General features: G+C 44.0%; 1 protein-coding gene and 1 long non-coding RNA gene across 2 annotated transcripts; one reads left to right on the top strand and one right to left on the bottom strand.

The window, feature by feature from the left end:
- Positions 1–6,629: 6,629 nt before the first annotated feature.
- LOC144510521 (uncharacterized) lies at positions 6,630–21,099 on the bottom strand. The gene is made up of 3 exons (XR_013500639.1): positions 20,548–21,099; positions 20,237–20,328; positions 6,630–6,934 (listed from the first exon to the last, which is right to left on the bottom strand). It is a non-coding gene; the product is annotated as an uncharacterized LOC144510521 (long non-coding RNA).
- Positions 20,852–25,108, top strand: LOC144510503 (uncharacterized). Its single transcript, XM_078239981.1, has 3 exons — positions 20,852–20,935; positions 21,310–21,398; positions 23,613–25,108. Exon 3 carries the CDS (start codon positions 23,720–23,722, stop codon positions 24,929–24,931), a length of 1,212 nt encoding a protein of 403 aa, XP_078096107.1. The 5' UTR covers positions 20,852–20,935; positions 21,310–21,398; positions 23,613–23,719; the 3' UTR covers positions 24,932–25,108.
- The last annotated feature ends 57 nt before the right edge of the window (positions 25,109–25,165 follow it).

Genomic DNA, 25,165 nt, shown 5'->3' with positions numbered 1-25,165 from the left:
ACAGTAACTGATAGAAATTGATGCTGTGATTGTAGATATGGAACTGGAACGCACCATGACACCGAGTGAATCAACTTTTTGTTTAAATGTTGATCAGTGAAATTTTAATTATTTTCCGCTATGGAACATACAGAAACTGAGTCACTAAGCAATGTCCATTCACAAAATCCCAGAAAGTGTCAATTTCCTCTTGCAACTTCAAACCTTTTTTTCTTTTTTGTAGCATTCACCATGAAGATTAATAAAGTAAGTGAATAGAGTTTGTGATGATAAAAATGTGTTCAAACCCTCATGATACATAACCACAGTGAGGCACAACAGAGGAGTAAACACAAACATAGACACTGAGCGTGACAGACTCTTGAGGAATGGCAATGATGAAGGTTGACCGTAAGGAGGATCAGTGAGCATTTGACTGCAAATCTAGAGGTTCCCTGGTTCAAATTATGGGTGGCATGGTAGCGCAGTGTGCAGGTCAGATAAAGCCATGCTAAATTGCCCCTTTGTGTCCCAAGATGGGTTAGGGTGATATTCGGGGTAAATACTTGGGGTTACGGGGAACAGGTCTTGGTGGAATTTCTCTTCAGTGTCGGGGGATTACATGGGGTTACAAGTATTGAGCCTGGGTGGGATTGTGACCAGTGCAGACTCGATGGGCCGAATAGCCTCCTTCTGCACTGTAGGGATTCGATTAAATTGGGGTGTAACGTTTGGTGTTTAATTGGATTTAAAAAAATATATAACTGTCCTTCATTGGCTGGAAAGTTATTTGTGAAGAGGTGCTATATGAACGCAAGTCTGTCTGTCTTTAACGATCTTCATTCCCAGTCCTCTGGTTACTGACCTCAGTTAGTGGAAACAGTTTGTCCCTATCTTTTCTATCATACGGCCCTTTTTCCATTTTTCCATTTTAGCAGAAGGGTTTAACCATTAGTTCAGAAAAAACGGAGGGGTAAAATAGTCTAAGGGACTAGATTCGATTTGTAAGCTACATCATCATGTGGTCTTTCTGGATCAGGCTTGGTGCAATAGAATTGGAATCGAATTTTCAGAGGAAACGCTGACATCTGATTTGGGATGCCATGTGGGCTTCAGCTGTTAGTCTCTGTGTCTCAATTTGTCAGCACGTTCTGGAGTTAATCGAAGGCTAATGGTTCGAGACCATCCGGGGGCGAAGCTTTTGCTCCCTTTTTCCCCCATCAGCATTCATTGTCACACAGTTTTTCTTTGTCATTTAGTCCATGGGCAACAATGAAAATATTTCTCATGTGTTTCTAGCTCTGCTGTTAACCGATACTACCGACATTATTAATTAATTAAATAGTTATCTCAAACATATTTGCAATAATTTATATGTTTCAAATACTATTAAAATTAATAACTAAACGCGAAACTTTAACTCCTGGCTAATCTTAAATTTCAATTTAATCTTCCCACCCCTTCAGTCCCGGATAATTCAGTAATCTGTCTGTCCCAGCCTGAAATGTGATCAATGAGGGATCTAGACTCATTCCAAATCTCCTGCTAGAAAATATGGAGAATAGAGGAATGTGAGGGGATCTCATTGAAACGTATGCAGCTTTGACAGGGCTTGAGGGACTCCATACAGGGATGTGATTTGCTCTGGCTCGCGGGGGACTGCGGAGAGTGTTCTGGAACAGAGGTTCCTAGTTGCGGGATACGGGTCACCATTTAGGGCTGCGATACAGTGAAATATCTTTAGTTAGATGGTGATGAACCTGTGGAGTTCTCTATCACATGAGGCTCTGGATGCCTTGTCTCTATATAGATACTCTAATGAGGTTTCAAATGTGAACAACTTCTAAGTGTTGATGCCAAAGAGATTTGGGTGACAAGAAATAGAGTTTTATTCGATTTTATTCGAATTTGTAAGTACCGTTGTCCAGTGATACAAAGCAATAACTTCAGGTTGGCAGCTACTGTATAGACGTGGGAACGTTTATTACATGCTTTGATTCAGTTTAACCTGCACGAAGTATCTTTGGTCGAACATTTTTTATTTCAGATTTAATGCAGCAGAATGTATGGTATTCATTTTGACAGGAGCAACCAGCAGAGGCAACGTGAATATAAATTGCTGGGGACAATTGACGGCATTGTGGAAATGACCGAACTTTTGTCCCTGCTGTTCAGACTGGCACAACTATCACGCCTGTTTTCAATCAGGAAGTAATTACAGCTCCCCTTAATTCATGTGCTGCGCGAGAGCAATAAATGTTCATTCCCTGACTGAGAATAGAACCCGGGCCGCGACCGCGAGAGCATCAAATACTGACCAGTGGGCCATCAGCGAAGATGCCCACATAAAGTTTAACCTGACCTATCCACTTCAGCATTTTTTAAATACCCGAGAACTGTTTGTCGGACAAAAATCATGTTTAGATCGAACACGAGTGAATCCTTCAGCCAACGAAATTCTAATTGCTGTTATCTGGAACATAAAGTTGACAGTGAGGTTTCAAAGTCCCGCCAGCTGTTCATGTGTATCTTTAAATTTCCAAAACCCACCAATCTCATCACTGCTGATCTTGTGAAACTTACAAGGTGACACACAGCAGATATTCATCACTGACTCCATTGATTCTGTTCACTGGCAACACCAGATCGGGCACCATTGATGACTTGTCCCAGGCACAAAATTCAGGGTAGAAGCATTAGTTGAGGTGTGTGATGAAGCCCATCACTACTAAATGTTCAATTAACTAATTTATGGAGTGCCTTTAGTCGAGTATGTTATTACCCGAATTCCATGCAGTAGAATATATCGTTAAACATTTTAACAGGAGGTACCAGCAGAGACAACGTAAATATAAATTGCTGTGGGCAATTGACGGATTTGTGGAATCAGTTTCCTTGCATCATTGCATCGCGGTGCTTCTGTAGTGTAGTGGTTACCACATTCGCCTGACACTCAAAAGGTCCCTGGTTCGATACAACAACAAAAACAGAAAATGCTGAAAAATCTCAACCGCATGTGTGGAGCGAGAATAGAGCCAACGTTTCAATCTGGATGACCCGACATCAAAGCTCCTGATTCGAAATATTAGCTATATTCTCTCTCCACAGATGCTGCCAGACCTGCTGAGATGTCCAGCACTTCTCTATTTCAGATTCCAGCATTCGCAGCATTTGGCCTTTACAGAAACATTTCCAAATGTTATTAATTTCAGAGCGATTCTGCTTTAGCAATATTTGCGCATTTACCGCTGAACATTAACTAACTTGCTGAGTATTCCCAGCATTTTTTGTTTGTAAAGTCAGGAATCACTCAGTAGAAATAACAAAAGGAAGGTCTTTTGAAAGAGAGCACGGCAGGATGGATTAACTGACACAAGGAATGATGGACAGGCAACATTGAGGTAATGATGGTGGAGCTCGGGTGGTCGAATGGTTCTGAGTCAATGTTTTCCTTTCCAGGGCCCGATATTAATGATAAACTGTTACCTAAATAGAGCATTTTACTCAGCACGTACTCAGTTTCTGGAGGTGAATGTATCTGAAAGGAAGAAGACGTAAGTTGCTGCAGTTGGTTATACAATGATAGAATGACTGCGTGACTCTGTAGCGAAAGTGACCTGAAATGAAGCAGTGGAGACAAAGATGGTGCTCAACGAATTACAAGTCTCTGATATTAGCTTCCCTTGGAGACTCGTGGTTAGGATTCGGTGCCGTGGCCTGCATTGCAGTCCCAGCCAAGGAGTGAATAACGTATTATTTAATTATTCGTTAAATGAAAACACGGCTCACAGTGTCTGTGGGGGGGAGTAACAAAATTAATCTTCAGCTGGATGAACTTGTATCAGAACTGGAAAACCAGAGATGTAACAATAACAATAAGCTCTGAAGAAGAATCACACCGCAAACACACAGCAGACATTTATCACAAAAGGAACTGACACAAATTCTGTCCCTTTCTCGTCGCATCGATTAACTCCTTGTTCTCTATCTCAGATGTTTCCACATCCGTCAAATATCACCCACCTGAAAATTCAGGTTGTTCCTAGCTCCACTGATAATGATACACTAACTCCGCGCTGGACACAGCATATGACTCCATTGCTCAGTGGTTAGAGCAGATCGGACATAGTGTTGGACAGTTTAAAGTTTATTTATTAGTGCCACAATTAGGCTTACATTGACACTGCAATGAATTTACTGTGAAAATCCCCTAGTCGCCACACTCTGACACCTGTTCAGGTACACTGAGAGAGAATTTAGCATGAACAGCGCACCTAACCAGCACATCTTTCCGACTATTGAAGGAAACCCATGTAGACACAGGAAAACATGTAGACTCCATACAGACAATGACCCAAGCCACGAATCAAACCCGGGTCCCTCACGCTGTGAAGCAGCAGTGCCATCGGGTTGCCCGAGAAGACATTCTCTTGTTCATGAATGCAGAAAGGGTAGAAAATGTTTGAAAAGTTGAGCAGTTTTTGAGAAGTTGGTGTTTGTAAAATTGTATGGTTCTGTTAAAAATTTGGTCTTTTTTTTCTGTGCTTAGAAAGTTTAAAAAATGTAAGTACATATAGTGCCCAAAATGAAACATTTGTATCTAAAGGCCAAGCAGCAGTGTTGCCAAGACAGCAGACAGGTTTTTGATTTTTTTTTAAGTTCAGCCAATCAGTTTAAATCAGGCACTTGGATACCAGCAACCTATTAGATTTAAATTTGATGGTTTTGGAAACTTGGACCAATCAAATTGTAGGGGATGTTGGTATGTCATCACAGGTATAAAAGGGAGGAGACAGTCATTCAATAAGCAGAGAAAGCAATTGCCATTTGCCAGAGTAACAGCCTTATCCATGTCTTAAGACCAAGCCTGATCTCAACAGCAAAGGTACCAAAGAAGACAGAAGTTCCAGACAGAAGAGTCAACAGAGAAAGCCCAGAATAGTCTGGAACATGACAAAGCTTGATGTAATTTAGACAGTAACTAAAATTCTATTTTTTTGTTAATGCGTGGGAATTGTATTTATTTGAACAGCATTCCATTAGGATTGTGTTTTATTTGGTTTCTTAATAAGTTAGTTAACTTTTTTGCTATTAGTTAAACAAATTGTTACTTGTTGACTTTAGACAGAGTGTCAGATTGTTTTTTGATTTAACCACTAAATGTTGCTGAAGTGGAAACAAATTAAAATTAAAACATGCTACCGTGCAAAGGGACCTGGGGGTCCTTGTGCATGAGACGCAAAAGCCCAGTCTGCAGGTACAACAGGTGATCAAGAAGGCAAATGGGATGTTGGCCTATATCGCGAGGGGGATAGAATATAAAAGAAGGGATGTCTTGATGCACCTGTACAGGGCATTGGTGAGGCCGCAGCTGGAATACTGTGTGCAGTATTGGTCCCCTTATATGAGGAAGGATATATTGGCATTGGAGGGAGTGCAGAGAAGGTTCACCAGGTTGATACCGGAGATGAGGGGTTTGGATTATGAGGAGAGGCTGAGGAGATTGGGTTTGTACTCGTTGGAGTTTAGAAGGATGAGGGGGGATCTTATGGAGACTTATAAGATAATGCGGGGGCTGGATAGGGTGGAGGCGGAGAGATTCTTTCCACTTAGTAAGGAAGTTAAAACTAGAGGACACAGCCTCAAAATAAAGGGGGGTCGGTTTAAGACAGAGTTGAGGAGGAACTTCTTCTCCCAGGGGGTGGTGAATCTCTGGAATTCTCTGCCCACTGAGGTGGTGGAGGCTACCTCGCTGAATATGTTTAAAGCGCGGATGGATGGATTCCTGATCGGTAAGGGAATTAAGGGTTATGGGGATCAGGCGGGTAAGTGGTACTGATCCACGTCAGATCAGCCATGATCTTATTGAATGGCGGGGCAGGCTCGAGGGGCTAGATGGCCTACTCCTGCTCCTATTTCTTATGTTCTTATGTAACATATCACACTCTCTTTTACAGGTTATCAGGTGAGTTAAACCCCTTTGAGTGGTTAGGTGTTAGTTCTCAGAGGGGGGATCCACCTTTGCTTCATAACACTGCTCTTTTAATTCATTGGACATGGGCATTGCTGACTGGCTAGCATTTATTGCCCATCCATGGTTGCCCAAGGGCAGTTGAGAGTCACTTTGCTGTAGTTCTGGAGTCACATCTATGCCAGACCAGGTAAGGAGGGCACTTGTAAGGAGAGAAAAGAGCTTTGACAAAGGGTCATTTGGACTCGAAACGTCAGCTCTTTTCTCTCCTCACAGATGCTGCCAAACCTGCTGAGATTTTTCAGCATTTTCTCTTTTGGTTGCAGAATCCAGCTTCTGCAGTAATTTTCTTTTATCCAGGGAAAGAGGGCAGATTCCCTTCCCTGAAGGACATTATTGAACCCAATAGGATTTTTTTCTGACAACAGACAATCGTTTCATGGTCATCAGTATGTTCCTCATTACAGATATTTTTTATTGAATACAAATTCCACCACCTGCCGTGGCAGGATTCAAAACCAGGGCCTCAGTGTATGGGTGAGTTTCTGGATTAATAGTCTTGCAATAATGCTGCGAGGCCATCGCCTTCCCTAGTTGTAAGCATTGATGTTGAAAAAGATTTTGGGTGTGTTTGTACAAGGAACACAGGATATTAGCAGAGAAGTGCAGAAAACAATATGAAGGCAAATGGCATTTTGGTCTTTATTGCCAGCAGATTGGAGTACAAGAATAAAACGCCTTCTACATTTGTACAGGGTTGGGATCACGTGTGGAATATTCTGTGCAGTTTTGACATCGACATTTATTTAAAAAAGGATATCCTTGCATTGGCGATGGCACAGTAAAGGTCCACTCGATTGGTCCCTGGGATGAGAGAATTCTCCTGGGATGAGAGGCTAGCTTCCAGTGTGACTAAAGCAGAGTTGTGATAAGCTGATGTTTTCAACAGATTTCCAACATTTCTGTTTTTGGTGTAGGATAGAACTGAAATGAGTCAACAGAACAACACATTTCCAATCAGAGCAGAAACAGGTAGCAGATAGGATTGACTCACCTTTAGTTTCTTAATTTCTCCAATTCCCATCAATTTCCCCTTCCATCCTCATCCCTATTATTATTAAATCAGTCCTGCCTTCCATAGAACCCCGACAGTGCAGAAAAGATTCCACATGATCAGAAACCTTTTTTCCCTTTCGTACCACTCCTCCTTTCCATGTCTGTGAACCTTATTGAAATCTGTAACATCTCTAACTTCTTCCCAATTATGATGAAATTTCAGTGACTTGAATCATTCACTGTTTCTCCCGCCACAGATTGGGTCTCACCCGCTGAGCATTCACCATATCCTTTCTGTATTTGAATGAGAGCAAGAGATGTCCAGTCAATTTCCCTCTATCAAGGATGTCTGACACTGATTTTCACAGTGCACTAGTCAGAATGTTTGTTTCAATTTGAAATTTTCCGGTTTGATTCCACGTGGAGGATTTACACTTATATTCTACCTGGAAGATAGTGGTAATATAAGACCATAAGACCATAAGACATAGGAGCGGAAGTAAGGCCATTCGGCCCATCGAGTCCACTCCACCATTCAATCATGGTTGATTTCAACTCCATTTACCCGCTCTCTCCCCATAGCCCTTAATTCCTCGAGAAATCAAGAATTTATCAATTTCTGTCTTGAAGACGCTCAACGTCTCGGCCTCCACAGCCCTCTGTGGCAATGAATTCCACAGACCCACCACTCTCTGGCTGAAGAAATTTCTCCTCATCTCTGTTCTAAAGTGACTCCCTTTTATTCTAAGGCTGTGCCCCCGCGTCCTAGTCTCCCCTGTTAATGGAAACAACTTCCCTACGTCCATCCTATCTAAGCCGTTCATTATCTTGTAAGTTTCTATCAGATCTCCCCTCAACCTCCTAAACTCCAATGAATATAATCCCACGATCCTCAGACGTTCATCGTATGTCAGGCCTACCATTCCTGGGATCATCCGTGTGAATCTCCGCTGGACCCGCTCCAGTGCCAGTATGTCCTTCCTGAGGTGTGGGGCCCAAAATTGCTCACAGTACTCCAAATGGGGCCTAACCAGTGCTTTATAAAGCCTCAGAAGTACATCCCTGCTTTTGTATTCCAAGCCTCTTGAGATAAATGACAACATTACATTTGCTTTCTTAATTACGGACTCAACCTGCAAGTTTACCTTTAGAGAATCCTGGACTAGGACTCCCAAGTCCCTTTGCACTTTAGCATTATGAATTTTGTCACCGTTTAGAAAATAGTCCATGCCTCTATTCTTTTTTCCAAAGTGTACAACCTCGCACTTGCCCACGTTGAATTTCATCAGCCACTTCTTGGACCACTCTCCTAAACTGTCTAAATCTTTCTGCAGCCTCCCCACCTCCTCAATACTACCTGCCCCTCCACCTATCTTTGTATCATCGGCAAACTTGGCCAGAATGCCCCCAGTCCCGTCATCTAGATCGTTAATATATAAAGAGAACAGCTGTGGCCCCAACACTGAACCCTGCGGGACACCACTTGTCACCGGTGATGCATGAATCCCGCGGCCTAGGAACACAGGTCCAGATCCCACCACAACCTCGAGTTGAAACTGAAGTGAAACCTAGTCTCACTAATGTAGCTTTTTTTTATCATCATGAAAACTTATCTGGTCCCTTACAGAAGGAAATCTGCCATCCTTAGTGAATCTGGTCTACATGAGAGTCCAGATCCACACCAATGTTATGTGAGATTAACAAAGCGATGTAGAGAAAGAATCAGTTTGAGCAGTGCGACTGCCATAGGAATGGAGAGATGGAGTTCACCCAGGAAAGCAGCAAAGTTTAAAAATAACACCCACCCAGCATGGGGCTCAAACACAAGACCCTCAGATTAAGAGTTCCATTCTCTACCGACTGAGCTAGCAAGGCACATGGAGTAAGTGGCATTCCGTATTGTAAAATGCATGGAGACAAATATGTTTTTTCTCTCTGGTGCCTCAGCTTGTTTTGATTACAAAGTTTAAAATGAATTGACCTACAGAATCCCCAAGGTTAGAATGCATTCTCAATCATCACTAACTTCATTCACATCTTCCACTTCTTACCTTTATCTCCTTCCAAACATTGCAAACTCCTCTTACATTTTTCACCTTAATATTTTTGTTCTAAATACTCCAGCCAGGGCGGGGGTGAAGCCTCTCAGCATGTACGCGGTCATACTTTCTCCCAATTTCAGCCATTTAAATAGGATCGCATCTAAACCATAGAAAGAACAGACTCATCCAACTGAATCTCTCCTCCCAGGATCACAGAAATCAATCAAGTGAACCTTCGTTACATACGGACAGCGAGAGAATAGAGGAAGCAAAAATCAAACAGTGATTGATGCACAAACAGAAACTGAAAGAGTCTGAGGTATACAGCAGCAAAGTGTGGGGCAGACACGTAACAATGCATGGGTAACACTATAGAATCATAGAATCTAGACAGTGCAAGCCCATCAAGTGTGCACCGACCACAACCCCACTCTGGCCCTATCCCCATAAACCCATGTATTTACCCTAGCTAGTCCACTTGATACTAATAGGCAATTTAACATGGTCAACCCACCTAACCCGTACATCTTTCATAGGATCCATAGAATCCTGCAGAGCAAAAGGGGGCCATTCGGCCCATCGAGTCTGCACCGACCACAATCCCACCCAGGTCCTATTCCCATAACTGCATGCATTTACCCTAGCTAGTTCCCCCGAATACTAAGGGGCAATTTAGCATTGTCAATCCACCTAACCCACACAAAGAACAAAAAACAATACAGCACAGGAACAGGCCCTTCAGCCCTCCAAGCCCGTGCCGCTCCCTGGTCCAAACTAGACCATTCTTTTGTATCCCTCCATTCCCACTCCGTTCATATGGCTGTCTAGATAAGTCTTAAACGTTCCCAGTGTGTCCGCCTCCACCACCTTGCCTGGCAGCGCATTCCAGGCCCCCACCACCCTCTGTGTAAAATATGTCCTTCTGATATCTGTGTTAAACCTCCCCCCCTTCACCTTGAACCTATGACCCCTCGTGAACGTCACCACCGACCTGGGGAAAAGCTTCCCACCGTTCACCCTATCTATGCCTTTCATAATTTTATACACATCTATTAAGTCTCCGCTCATCCTCCGTCTTTCCAGGGAGAACAACCCCAGTTTACCCAATCTCTCCTCATAACTAAGCCCCTCCATACCAGGCAACATCCTGGTAAACCTCCTCTGTACTCTCTCCAAAGCCTCCAGATCCTTCTGGTAGTGTGGCAACCAGAACTGGACGCAGTATTCCAAATGCGGCCGAACCAACTTTCTATACATCTGCAACATCAGACCCCAACTTTTATACTCTATGCCCCGTCCTATAAAGGCAAGCATGCCATATGCCTTCTTCACCACCTTCTCCACCTGTGACATCACTTTCAAGGATCTGTGGACTTGCACACCCAGGTCCCTCTGCGTATCTACACCCTTTATGGTTCTGCCATTTATCGTATAGCTCCTCCCTACATTATTTCTACCAAAATGCATCACTTCGCATTGATCAGGATTGAACTCCATCTGCCATTTCTTTGCCCAAATTTCCAGCCTATCTATATCCTTCTGTAGCCTCTGACAATGCTCCTCACTATCTGCAAGTCCTGCCAATTTTGTGTCGTCCGCAAACTCACTGATCACCCCAGCTACACCTTCTTCCAGATCATTTATATAAATCACAAACAGCAGAGGTCCCAATACAGAGCCCTGCGGAACACCACTAGTCACAGGCCTCCAGCCGGAAAAAGACCCTTCCACTACCACCCTCTGTCTTCTGTGACCAAGCCAGTTCTCCACCCATCTAGCCACCTCCCCCTTTATCCCATGAGATCCAACCTTTTTCACCAGCCTACCATGAGGGACTTTGTCAAACGCTTTACTAAAGTCCATATAGACCACATCCACGGTCCTTCCCTCGTCAACCATTCTGGTCACTTCTTCTAAAAACTCCACCAGGTTAGTGAGGCATGACCTCCCTCTCACAAAACCATGCTGACTAGCGTTAATGAGTTTATTCCTTTCTAAATGCGCATACATCCTATCTCTAAGAATCTTCTCCAACAACTTCCCCACCACAGACGTCAAGCTCACCGGCCTATAATTACCCGGGTTATCCTTCCTACCCTTCTTAAATAACGGGACCACATTAGCTATCCTCCAATCCTCTGGGACCTCACCTGCGTCCAGTGACGAGACAAAGATTTGCGTCAGAGGCCCAGCGATTTCATCTCTCGTCTCCCTGAGCAGCCTTGGATAGATTCCATCAGGCCCTGGGGATTTGTCAGTCTTTATATTCTCTAACAAACCTAACACTTCCTCCCTTGTAATAGAGATTTTCTCCAACGGTTCAACACTCCCCTCCAAGACACTCCCAGTCAACACATCCCTCTCCTTTGTGAATACCGACGCAAAGTATTCATTTAGGATCTCCCCTACTTCTTTGGGCTCCAAGCATAATTCCCCACTTTTGTCCCTGAGAGGTCCGATTTTTTCCCTGACAACCCTTTTGTTCCTAACATATGAATAAAATGCCTTGGGATTCTCCTTAATCCTGTCTGCCAAGGACATTTCGTGACCCCTTTTTGCCCTTCTAATTCCCCATTTGAGTTCTTTCCTACTTTCTTTGTACCCCTCCAGAGCTCCCTCAGTTTTTAGCTGCCTGGACCTAACATACGCCTCTCTTTTCTTTTTGACCAGTCCCTCAATTTCCCTGGTTATCCACGGTTCTCGAATCCTACCCTTCCTATCCTTCTGTTTTACAGGCACATGCCTGTCCTGTAGCCCTAACAACAGTTCCTTAAAAGACTCCTACATGCCAGATGTGGATTTACCCTCAAACAGCCTCTCCCAATCAAGAGCTGCCAATTTCTGCCTAATCCCACTAAAGTTAGCCTTCCCCCAATCCAACACCTTACCCTTGGGACACCACTCATCCTTTTCCATCACTATCCTAAAGCTAACAGAATTGTGGTCACTATTTGCCACATGTTCCCCTACCGAAACTTTGAAGACCTGACCAGGCTCATTCCCCAGTACTAGGTCCAGTATAGCCCCCTCTCTCGTCGGGCTATCTACATATTGTTCCAAAGAACCCTCCTGTACGCATTTTACAAATTCCCCCCCATTCAGAGTTCCAGCTCTCAGCGATTTCCAGTCTCTACCAGGGAAATTGAAGTCTCCCACTACAACAACCCTATTTTTCCTGCACCTATCCAGTATCTCCTGACACATCCGTTCTTCCACTTCCCTTGGGCTGTTGGGGGGCCTGTAGTATACCCCCAACATAGTGACTGCGCCCTTCCTGTTTCTAAGCTCCACCCAGAGTGACTCATTACACGACCCCTCTGAATTGTCCTCCCTTTGGACATCTTTGGACCAAGGAACAAAACTGGAGGACCCAGATGAAATGCACATAGACACGGGGAGAGTGTGCAAACTCCACACAGACAGTAACCGAAGGCCAGAATTGAACCCAGATCCCTGGCACTGTGAGGCAGCAGTGCTAACCACTGTGCCACCATGCTGCCCTTTGGACAGTGGGAGGAAACTGAAGCACCCGGACATAACCCACGCAGGGACAGGGAGAACATGCAAACTTAACACAGACAGTGAACCAAACCAGGTCCCTGGCGCTGTGAGGCATCAGTGCTAACCACTGTGCCACCATGCCACCCCAATACACACCACTCACCTGATGAAGGAGCAGCACTCTGAAAGCTCGTGATTCCAAATAAATATGTTTGACTTTAACCTGGTGTTGTGAGACTTCTTACTGTGCCCATCCCAGTCCAACGCCGGCATCTCCACGTCATGTCTATACACACAGCAGCTATCTGAACCCACAAGCATGGGGTCCTCAGAGTTGGTGAATAGGGATAAACTGAATATTCGCAAGGGTAGTCATCGTTTGAAAATGTCTTGATTTACTTGTGAGTGTGTTGATACAATCCCTGCAGTGTGTGCTCAGGTTTTCAAACAAAATCCCATGTGAACCAATCCCGCTGTGTGTACGGGAAATAAACTAAGAAACTCAACAGCTTGGCCGATCGGAAACAGCAGCTAAGTGAGGGCTTTTCCAGGATTTGAACCTGACACCTTCACGCAAGCTTCTGGACTTCCATATCCAAAGTAAGAATCATACTCCAAGCGACTGAGCCACCATCAGGAAAGCTGTTCAAGTAATTACATTTTCATTGCCATCCAAAGCTGACCATAGATCTGCAGTGAAAGGTGAAAGTGCCACCAGTGTGCACATGGAAAGAAAGAAAGTTCATCTTTTACCTCTATGATGTTTCATTTAAATGAAAATGGTTAGAAACATAGGAAGTTTTAAACAAGTGATATCCAAGAGGGAGGAAACATAACAACATCTGATGAGGTGGAAGTCAGGAGAGAATAAATGGGAGAAACAAAGAATAACAATGTGATTACACCACAGAATGAGGCCAGTCCGAAGTTCTTTACAGGATTCGCATGTGCTGTGAATAAAAAGGGACCACTGGATGTACTGGACATAGATCACACATCTGCACATTGATGTTGTTGGTGGGGTTTGAAAATTAAAAGCTACATTTAGTGACATAAAATTAGGAGTAGAAGTAGGCAAATGCAGCGCTTCGAACCTGCTCCAGCATTCAATCATTTCATGGCTGATCTCTTCCTGGTCTCAAATCCAAGTCCCTACATGTTCCATTATCCCTTTATTCATTTTTAATTAGAAATACATCTGTCTCCTTCTTGTAACCATTTAATAATTCAGACTCCACCGCGCTATCCCTGTCCATGGCCCTCTGCGAGAAGTAGTTCCTCCTCATCTCAGTTTTAAGCCTACCGCCTATACATGTGATCATAGCTCCGATGAATGGTCAGTTCATTTGTTGGCTCTATTCTCTCCCCACAGATGCTGTCAGTCCTGCTGAGATTTTCCCAGATTTCTGTTTTTCTTTCAGATTCCAGCATCTGCAGCATTCTATTTTATATATGTGTGACCACTTGTTCTGGATTGCCCAATAAGAAGAAACATTTGGTCTAAGTTCACTCGATCAATCCCTTTTAGAATTATATATACCTCGATCATTTCAGCATCTTGTGGGATTATTTAAGCTTACATTTCATGACCCAGGGAACTCAATCAGAGTTGTCATTAGCTGAAAGAGGCTCTTATGTTCCATCCAAACAGGATATTTTGAAAGAGAAACTTGTCTCTGCTGAAAACGATCAGCACTGAAAATAATAAGCAAAGGGTTATAGGGTAAGTCAGTTTGAAAAACACAGTTCACTAGTGACCTTGGTAGTCCAGTGATTTGTATTCAGTACTCCTCCAGTGATACATAGAAACACAGAAACATAGAAGATAGGAGCAGGAGGCGGCCATTTGGCCCTCCGACCTGCTCCACCATTCATCACGATCATGGTTGATTGTCCAACTCAACAGTCTAATCTTGCTTTCTCCCCATAACCTTTGATCCTGTTCACCCCAAGTACTATATCTAGCTGCCGCTTGAATACATACTACTTCCTATGGTAATGATTTCTACATGCTCACACTCTTTGGGTGAAGAAATTTCTTCTCTTCTCCGTCCTAAATGGTCTACCCTGTGTTCTCAGAATGTGACCCCTTGTTCTGGACAGCACCACCATCAGAAACACGCTTCCTGCATCTACCCTGTCTAGTCCTGTTAGAATTTTATAAGCCTCTAAGAAACCTCCCCCCCTATCCTTATTCATCTGAATTCCAGTGAAAACAATCCTAACCTAGTCAATCTCTCTTCATACATCCCACCATCCCAAGAATCAGCCTGGTATACCATTGCTGCATTCAAAGAACAAAGAAGAAAGAAAATTACAGCACAGGAAGAGGTCCTTCGGCCCTCCAAGCCTGCACTGACCATGCTGCCCCACTTAACTAAAACCCCCTACCCTTCCGGGGACCATATCCCTCTATTCCCTATTCATGTACTTGCCAAGACCCTCCTTAAAAGTCATTACGTATCCGTGTCCACTACCTCCCCCGGCATCGCGTTCCAGGCACCCACTACTCTCTGTGTAAAAAATCTGCCTTGTACATCTCCTTTAAACCTTACCCCTCGCACCTTAAACCTATGCACCCTAGTAATTGATTCTTCCACCCTGGGAAAAAGTTTCTGACTATCCACTCTGTCCATGCCTCTCATAATCTTGTAGACTTCTATCAGGTCTCCCCTCAACGTCCGTTGCTCCAGTGAGAACAAACCAAGTTTCTCCAACCTCTCCTCATAGCTAATGCTCTCCATACCAGGCAACATCCTGGTAAATCTTTTCTGTACCCTCTCCAAAGCCTCCACATCCTTCTGGTAGTGTGGTGACCAGAATTGAACACTATATTCTAAGTGCGGCCTAACTAAGGTTCTATAAAGCTGCAACATGACTTGCCAATTTTTAAACTCAATACCCCCGGCCGATGAAAGCAAGCATGCCATATGCCTTCTTGACTACCTTCTCCACCTGCATTGCCACTTTCAGTGACCTGTGTACCTGTACACCCAGGTCCCTTTGCCTATCAATACTCTTAAGGGTTCTGCCATTTACTGTAAATTTCCTATCTGTATTAGACCTTCCAAAATCCATTACCACACATTTGTCCAGATTAAACTCCATCTGCCATCTCTCCGCCCAAGTCTCCAAATGATCTATATCCTGCTGTATCCTCTGATGGCCCTCATCGCGATCTGAAAAGCCACCAACCTTTGTGTCGTCCGCAAACTTACTAATCAATCCAGTTACATTTTCCTCCAAATCATTTATATATATTACAAACAGCAAAGGACCCAGCACTGATCCCTGAGGAACACCACTTGTCACAGCCCTCCATTCAGAAACGCACCCTTCCGCTGCTACCCTCGTTCGAAAGCATTCTTGCTCAGAAAAGGAGACCAAAACTGCACACAATGTTCTAGTTATGGCCTCAACAAGGCCCTGTATAATTGCAACAAAACATCCCTGCTCCTGTACTGATGTTTGGTTTCAATTTCCGCTCAGGAAAAAGAAGATTCATTGCTCTCGGCAAACTAATAAAAATAATCTGATTTACTCTGGTCGAAAGCGGATCTACTAGAATCAGCAGAGTGAGGTTTGCAATTTTACATCAGAACTGGAAATGTCACATGTGCAACATTCAAGAAGAAAAACAGAAAGAGAAGAGCAGTGATGCAAAGCGCTGACACTAAGGATGGTGATGCAAGGTAAAATCTGGATGGTAATTGGTCAGATTTTGCTGTTTACACTGACTGTGAATTATGAAACTTTTCCCTCACTCTGCATTGAAAAGCATTTGGAATTGTTCCTAAGCTAATCCCAATTGCCCGCATTTGGCCCATATCCCTCTATACCCATCTTACTCACGTAACTGTCTAAACGCTTTTTAAAAGACAAAATTGTACCCGCCTCTACTACTACCTCTGGCAGCTTCTCCAGACACTCACCACCCTCTGCATGAAAGAATTGCCCTCTGGACACTTTTGTATCTCTCCCCTCTCACCTTAAACCTATGCCCTCTAGTTTTTGACTCCCCTACCTTTGGGAAAAGATATTGACTATCTAGCTAATCTATGCCCCTCATTATTTTATAGACCTCTATAAGATCACTCCTCAGCCTTCTACGCTCCAGAGAAAAAAGTCCCAATCTATCCAGCCTCTCCTTATAACTCAAACCATCAAGTCCTGGTAGCATCCTAGTAAATCTTTTCTGTACTCTTTCTAGTTTAATAATATACTTTCTATAATAGGGTGACCAGAACTGTACACAGTACTCCAAGTCTGGCCTTACCAATGTCTTGTACAACTTCAACAAGACGTCCCAACTCCTGTATTCAATGTTCTGACTGATGAAACCAAGCATGCTGAATGCCTTCTTCACCACTCTGTCCACATGTGACTCCACTTTCAAGGTGCTATGAACATGTACCCCTAGATCTCTTTGTTCTGTAACTCTCCCCAACGCCCTAGCATTAACTGAGTAAGTCCTGCCCTGGTTCAATCTACCAAAATGCATCACCTTGCATTTATCTAAATTAAACTCCATCTGCCATTCGTCAGCCCACTGGCCCAATTGATCAAGATTCCGGTGCAATCGGAGATAACTTTCTTCACTGTCCACTACGTCACCAATCTTGGTGTCATCTGCAAACTTACTAATCATGCCTCCTATATTCTCATCCAAATCATTAACATAAATGACAAATAACAGTGGACTCAGCACTGATCCCTGAGGCACACCGCTGGTCACAGGCCTCCAGTTTGAAAAACAACCCTCTACAACCACTTCTGTCAAGAAGCCAATTTTGTATTCATTTAGATACCTCACCCTGGACCCCGTGAGATTTAATCTTATGCAGCACCTACCATGTGGTACCTTGTCAAAGGCCTTGCTAAAGTCCATGTAGACAACATCAACTGCACTGCCCTCATCTACCTTCTTGGTTACCCCTTCAAAAAACTCAATCAAATTTGTGAGACATGGTTTTCCACTCACAAAGCCATGCTGACTGTCCCTAATCAGTCCTTGCATCTCTAAATGCCTGGAGATCCTGTCTCTCAAAATACTTTCCAATGACTTACCTACCACAGATGTGAGGCTCACTGGCATGTAGTTCCCAGGCTTTTCCCTGCAGCCCTTTTTAAACAAAGGCACAACATTTGCCACCCTCCAATCTTCAGGCACCTCACCCATGACTATCGATGATTCAAATATCTCTGCTAGGGGACCCGCAATTTCCTCCCCAGCCTCGCACAATGTCCTGGGATACACTTCATCAGGTCCCGGGGATTTATCTACCTTGATGCGCTGTAAGACTTCCAGCACCTCCTTCTCTGTAATATGTACACTCCTCAAGCATCACTATTTATTTCCCCAGGTTCCCTAACATCATGCTCTTCTCAACAGTAAATACTGATGAGAAATATTCATTTAGGATCTCTTGTGGATCCGCACATAGATGATCTTGTTGATCCTTAAGAGGCCCTGCTCTCTCCCTTGTTACTCTTTTGCCCTTTATGTATTTGTAGAAGCTCTTCGGATTTTTCTTTGCCTTATCTGCCAACACAATCTTGTGTCCCCTTTTTGCCCTCCTGATTTCTCTCTTAACTCTACACCCTCTATACTCTCAATATCTCGAGTCATCCAGGGTTCCTTACTTCTGCCAGCCTTGCCTTTCACTCTCAGAGGAATGTGCTTACCCTGAACCCTGGATCACACACTTTTGAAAGCCTCCCACTTACCAGATGTCCCTTTGCCTTCCCACAGACTCCCCCAATTAACTTTTGAAAGTTCCTGCCTGATACCATCAAAATTGGCCTTGCCCCAATTTAGAATTTTAACTTTCTAAATTGGGGCAAGCTATCATTCTCCATAGCTATCTTAAAACTAATGGAATTGTGGTTACTGGTCACAAAGTGATCCCTCACTAACACTTCTGTCACCTGCCCTTCCTTATTTCCCAAGACGTTTTGCCCCCTCTCCAGTCGGGCCATCCACATACTGAATGAGAAATTCCTCCTGAAGACACTCAACAAATTTCTCTCCATCTAACCTTCTAATACTATGACTGTCCCAGTCAATGTTGGGAAAATTAAAATCCCCTACTATTACCACCCTATTTTTCTTGGAGCTATCTGTAATCTCCTTACATATTTGGTCACACACCCCATTGTGTTTCTAACTGGAGATGATTTCTGTTTGTTGCACAGTTCAGGATTGATTCAGTGAGGAACAGGCTCCTATTGGCCTTTCCCAACTCCATTGCTTCAAATGTAATTCAGTAACAAAATCAGCACATTGCATTATTACCACACTTTTCAGAGTGGTAGCATGGTTGAGGGGCCTAAGGTGCAGCATTAATGTTCCAGCCTCTGCGGAAGTATGGGTTTGAATTGCACCGCTGCCAGACTAGATTTAAGTTTTGGTCCTTTCACCTGAAGTCTAACAGCTCAGATTGAATACAGAACGGTGTGCGGTGTCGTTTTTGGCAGGAACAATGAGGAAACAGTTGTTAGGGTAAAGTGGGGAGTGTGGAAGGAGTGGGGCGTGTGGAAGGAGTGGAGTTGCTTCTATTGAGAGCACACACGGGAACACAGGCTGAATGAATGTCTGCCAATATAAGCAACACGATTGCAAACATTGAGACCGTATTTCCGGCCCAGGGTTTAAGGTGATGGACTGGAATTTTCTAACTGAAGCTCAAATCCAGTCATGTACGCTTCCCATCATTTCTCAATGTGATTATGTCTTTAGTGAAAGTTATTTGAAATGAAGCAATGGGTACAGAGAAGGTGATCAACTCCTTGCAAATCTCTCACATCAGCTTCCCTGGGGTAAAATGATCAGGATTCAGCGCTGATGAACCAACATCCAACTGGAAGATTCACTCTATTTCTCATTCCACAAACGCTGCCTGATCAGATTTAATTCAATGAGGAATTCATTTTTATTGCGTCAGCTCATGCAGCAGTAAGAAAGCGTTACTCTCTGGCCAGGGATTGAATCCAAGCCACAGTGATGAAAGCGTCGAATCCTAACCACTACTCCAGCAGGGAAGCTGACAGTGACTTGGCCAATCAACTGACCATCATCATTTTAGCCATTGCCTTCCTTCTGGTCCATCACACAACAGACAGATTTCTCATAAAATAGTCTCTGTTTAATTCCACCTGCTATCAAGCCCATGGTCGTGAAAGCATTGACTCTACACTACTGGACCACCCGAGCTCCACCATCACCAGCTCAATGTTGCCTTGTCTGCTATTCCTTGTGTCAGTTAATCCTGCTTGCTTTCTATCTCAAACTTTCCCTTTTGTTCTTGAAAATTAGTTGCTCGCTTTGCAGCACAGTGTCTGTAGCAAAGTGAGGACCAAAGTCATCCCATACAGGGAAAGGCCTCAGTCCAACTCTTGGCAGAAATATTGTCAAAACCTGTTCTCATAAGGGTGGCCGTCAAGGAACGATTGAACAGGCTGAACATGTTTTCTCTGGGGAACGAGGGCAATCCTGATCTGTTTGCGGTCTTTCAGATGGGTGATATGATCAACAAGTGAAAGGTATTTCCACTTGTGACTGGAGGAGAAAAATATAAGAAATTGTGTTTCTCTATCTCCACACACACTATCAATCTGCTGAGCATTTACAGTATTTCCTCCTGTTATTTCAAATGTCTAGGATCTGCAGTATTTCACTTTTACTTACCTGGAAAATGTTATGAATGTGGAGCCCATCATGAGAGGGATTGAGATCCATGAATAGCGACAAATTCCCACCGTGACAACAATGCTCTCCAGCTGAAAGAGGAAAGAGATTCACTGAGTCATCACATTTACTGACACAACAGGGCTGTCACACTAGATAGAGACCATTGTCATCCTTTGCATGTGCATTATTCAGCTTCCCCACCAATCAACACTCCAATATTAAAAGTTCAAATGATTGATCTACAGTCAGTGCATTCTTATTGTGAAGACAGGGTTTAAATTTACCCTCTCAGGAGAAAAATTAATCACCTGTGCATGACAGCAGCTGAGACTCCAGTGAGTTTATATTACACTGCAAAGGTTTGTTCTACTGTTAATTATACCAGAATAAAACTAAGGTGCCTGTGTACTTAGGCTGATGCATTAGATAATTTTATACTTTGATCCAAAGACTGTAAATCACATTTTTATATTGGACAACAGCATCCTTCAATGATAGATATCTTCCCCAGCATTCCAGGTGAATCAGAATGATCCCTGTTCGCACACTGAGATTCAGCGCATGCGCACTGGGGGCTCTGAAGCGGGGAATGCGCTAAATGTGCTCCCGAGTGGCGCATGCGCGGTGTGGCTGCATTTGCTGCAGGAAGTGGTGTTTCGGTTCCAAAACTGGAGTTAAACAGGCGATTATGGAAGGGTAATAGAGGCGGCGGAGTGGGTGGGGGGGGCTTCAGAAACACCCAATGGTGGCCGCAAAACCCGAACAAGAGCCACACACTGCCGCGTTCGCACTGATCGGAGCCGCGGCAGCAGCTGCCTAAGTTGGAGGCCCCGAATACCGGTCGCCATCTTTATCGAGGCAACAGACAGCAGGGAGCATGCGCGGTCATCCTGGCTCCCGGCAGCAGGAGGAATGAATATTGTGAATTTCTATCCTGGACTCACACTGATGGCTTTTGGAAACTCCTTTTACAGGGGATTAGAAGGGGACCATTTACATACACAAACTCAAATCAAGAGAAATGTTTGTCTCTTTATCGATTTCTGACTGACAATTACTTTTCATTACAGGATATTAGAAGATCAGATTTTAAAGGCAGAAATTTCAGACCAAACCATTGAAACATCAGATCAAAACCTGGCAGAGTCACTCGATTCATGTAAGTCTGTCTATAGAAAAAGATTCAAACATTTATGTGACTGGAAATAGGGAAGAGCAATGTATTGGAGGGAAAACAAAAACAGAAAATGCTGGAAAAATCAGGAAGTCTGACAGCATCTTTGGAAAAAGAATAGACAGTAAGACAACACCAGGTTAAAGTCCAACAGGTTTATTTGGTAGCACAAGCCACTAGCTTTCGGAGCGCTGCCCCTTCATCAGGTGAGTGGGAGTTCTATTCACAAACAGGGCATAAAAAAACACAAACTAAATTTACAAAATAATGGTTGAAATGCGAGTCTTTACAGGTAATCAAGTCTTAAGGGTACAGAGAATGTGAGTGGAGAGAGGGTTAAACACAGGTTAAAGAGATGTGTATTGTCCCTAGCCAGGACAGGTAGTGAGATTTTGCAAGCCCAGGCAAGTCGTGGGGGTTACAGATAGTGTGACATGAACCCAAGATCCCGGTTGAGGCCGTCCTCATGTGCGCTGTCGTGTGTCATGAAGGCAGCCTTGGAGAATGCTTACCCGAAGATCAGAGGTCGAATGCCCGTGACCGCTGAAGTGTTCCCCAACAGGAAGAGAACACTCTTGCCTGGTGATTGTCGAGTGGTGTTCATTTATCCGTTGTCACAGCGTTTGCATGGTCTCCCCAATGTACCATGCCTCGGGATATCCTTTCCTGCAGCGTATCAGGTAGGCAACATTGGCCGAGTTGCAAGTGTATGTACCGTGTACCTGGTGGATGGTGTTCTCACGTGAGATGATGGCATCCGTGTCGATGATCCGGCACGTCTTGCAGAGGTTGCTGTGGCAGGGTTGTGTGGTGTCGTGGTCACTGTTCTGCTGTAGGCTGGGTAGTTTGCTGCGGACAATGGTCTGTTTGAGGTTGTGTGGTTGTTTGAAGGCAAGAAGTGGGGGTGTGGGGATGGCCTTGGCAAGATGTTCGTCTTCATTAATGACATGTTGAAGGCTCCGGAGAAGATGTCGTAGCTTCTCCGCTCCGGGGAAGTACTGGACGACGAAGGGTACTCTGTCCGTTGTGTCCCATGTTTGTCTTCTGAGGAGGTCGGTGCGGTTTTTCGCTGTGGCGCATCGGAACTGTCGATCAAAGAATCGACCACCATATCCTGTTCTTATGAGGAAAAGAATAGAGCCAACGTTTTGAGTCAGGATTACCCTTAGTCAGAGTGGACTGACTCAAAACATTGGCTCTATTCTCTCTCCACAGATGCTGTTTATAATCTGCTGAGTTTTTCCAACATTTTCTGTTTTTGTTTCAGATTCCAGCATCCAGAGTACTTTGCCTTTATCTTAATGTCATAGAGTAATTTGAAAAGAAGGATGAGAATTTAAAATTGAATTCCTGTTGAACCTGTATAGGTCATTGAGTAAGAAGTCTCACAACACCAGGTTAAAGTCCAACAGGTTTATTTGCTGGTGTTGTGAGACTTCTTACTGTGTTCACCCCAGTCCAACGCCGGCATCTCCACATCATAGGTCATTGAGAACAGGATGATGGGTGAATGAATGGGACACAGTGAAGGGGACAGAGACTTTTACACCAAGGTTGGTCAGGAGTGTTTGAATCGTTGGGTCTAGGTATAATAAAGGTATGGCTAACAGTTTCAAGGTCAAGTTTAGTGATATATCTGTTCTTGGAGCTGGCACAGCTATTTGGTTAGAAGCTCAGGTGATGGTGAAATATTTCACCATTGTTGTGAGCAGTCTGATTGAGCCTCAGGCAGCTGTCAGGGAGAGGGATTTTGTCTGTGGTTAGGGAGTGGAGTTGGTAGCGCAGACTGAAGACAATGGCTTCTGTCTTCCCAAAATTTAAATGGAGGAAGTTTCTGTTCATCCAGTACTGCATGTCAGACCAATTAGGACAATGTGTATCTTGGAGGGGAATTGGATGTGATGGTATTCACATACACCCTGGTCACTCTAGGTAGTGAAGTTTGAACATTTGGGAGATTCTGTCAGAGATCTGGTAGGATTATAAATCTGGTAATTAATCCCTCACCTCCACGCCAGGTACTCCCATATGTCCCTGAAGGACATTAGTGAACCAGTTTTGTCTTTACAAGAATCCAGTAGTTTTCATGGTTACTTTTTCCTCGTGCCAGTCCCACAAATTACCAGATTCATTCAGCTCAGTTTCACAACCTGCCTTTGTGTTCTCACTCCTTTTTTCCATTTTAAATCAATTTCACAGGGTATTAGAAGGGGAGGATTTGCAATTGGGAAATTGAAGCCAAACATTACATCAGGATCTGACAGTCAGCCAATTAATCGAAGCTTGAATATCATCAGATTTTGAACATGGAAGGAAAAAGCATCGTTCACAGTGAGGAGAAACCGTACATGTGTTCTGTGTGTGGACGAGGCTTCAGCCAATCATCTGACCTGTCAGAGCATAAATGCAGTTACAACAGTAAGAATCCATGGAAATGTAGGGACTGTGGGAAAGGGTTCACATCTCCAGCTGAGCTGAAAATTCATCAACGCAATCACACTGGGGAGAGACCATTCAGCTGTTCCACTTGCGGGAAGGGATTTATTCGGTCATCCCACCTGGTGACACACCAGCGAGGTCACACTGGGGAAAGACCATTCACCTGCTCTGATTGTGGGAAAGGATTCATTAATTCATCTGCCCTGGTGAGACACCAAGATGTTCACACTGGGGAAAGACCATTCAAGTGCTTTCACTGTGGCACTGGTTTCAAACGTTCATCTGACCTCGCTGTACACCAGCGCGTTCACACTGGAGAAAGACCATTCACCTGCTCCAAGTGTGGGAAGGGATTCACTCGATCATCCACGCTGCTGAAACACCAGCGAGTTCACACTGATCAGAGACCTTTTAAATGTCATGAATGTGGGAATTGTTTTAAGAGTTCCCAAGACCTGATATCCCATCAACGTGTTCACACAGATGAGAGACCTTTTAAATGCCCAGACTGTGAGAAGTCCTACAAATGTTCCAGGGAACTTATGTCCCATCAACGAGTTCACACTAATGAGAGACCTTTTAAATGCCCAGACTGTGGGAAGTGCTACAAATGTTCCAGGGAACTGATGTCTCATCAACGTGTTCACACTGATGAGAGACCATTCCGTTGCTCTCTCTGCGGGACTGGGTTCAGGCACTCATTTCATCTCACTATACACCAGCGAATTCACACTGGGGAGAGACCCTTTAAATGCCAAGACTGTGGCAAGTGCTATAAAAGTTACCAGGAACTGACATCCCATCACCGTGTTCATACTGATGAGAGACCATTCAGGTGCTCTGACTGTGGGACTGGGTTCAAGCGATCATCTGAACTCACTGCACACCAGCGAATTCACACTGGCGAGAGACCATTCACCTGTTCTCTGTGTGGGAAGGGATTCAATCGCTCATCCAACTTGAAGACACACCAAAGAGTTCACACTGATGAGAGACCCTTCAACTGTCTCGAATGTGGCAAGTGCTATAAGAAGTCACAGGACCTGATGTCCCATCAACGTGTTCACACTGACTCGTGACTGTTCAGTCCTCTCTCTGGTGTCTGGCTCCAGGTGATCATCTCAGCTGTCTGCACACCAGTGACTATAAACTATTTTCATTGGGATCTGGTTCATCTGATGTTAGTAGATTTCAGCCCAGTAAAAGGGTTTCATATTGTGGATTAAAGTGAAATAAATGAGCTTTGTTTTAAGCACAGTGTTCTGAGCCTATTTGATATCTACAACACAAATTACATACAAATTAGGAGCAGG

This window comes from Mustelus asterias, chromosome 23 (assembly GCF_964213995.1).
Source record: "Mustelus asterias chromosome 23, sMusAst1.hap1.1, whole genome shotgun sequence".
NCBI classification, from domain to species: Eukaryota; Metazoa; Chordata; class Chondrichthyes; order Carcharhiniformes; family Triakidae; genus Mustelus; species Mustelus asterias.
Note: the sequence above shows the minus strand (reverse complement) of the source record. Positions and strands in the feature narration are given on the sequence as shown.

What these genes read in the sequence shown, in the direction of transcription:
- LOC144510503 (XM_078239981.1), top strand. Translation starts at nt 23,720, where the DNA reads ATGGAAGGAAAAAGCATCGTTCACAGTGAGGAGAAACCGTACATGTGT.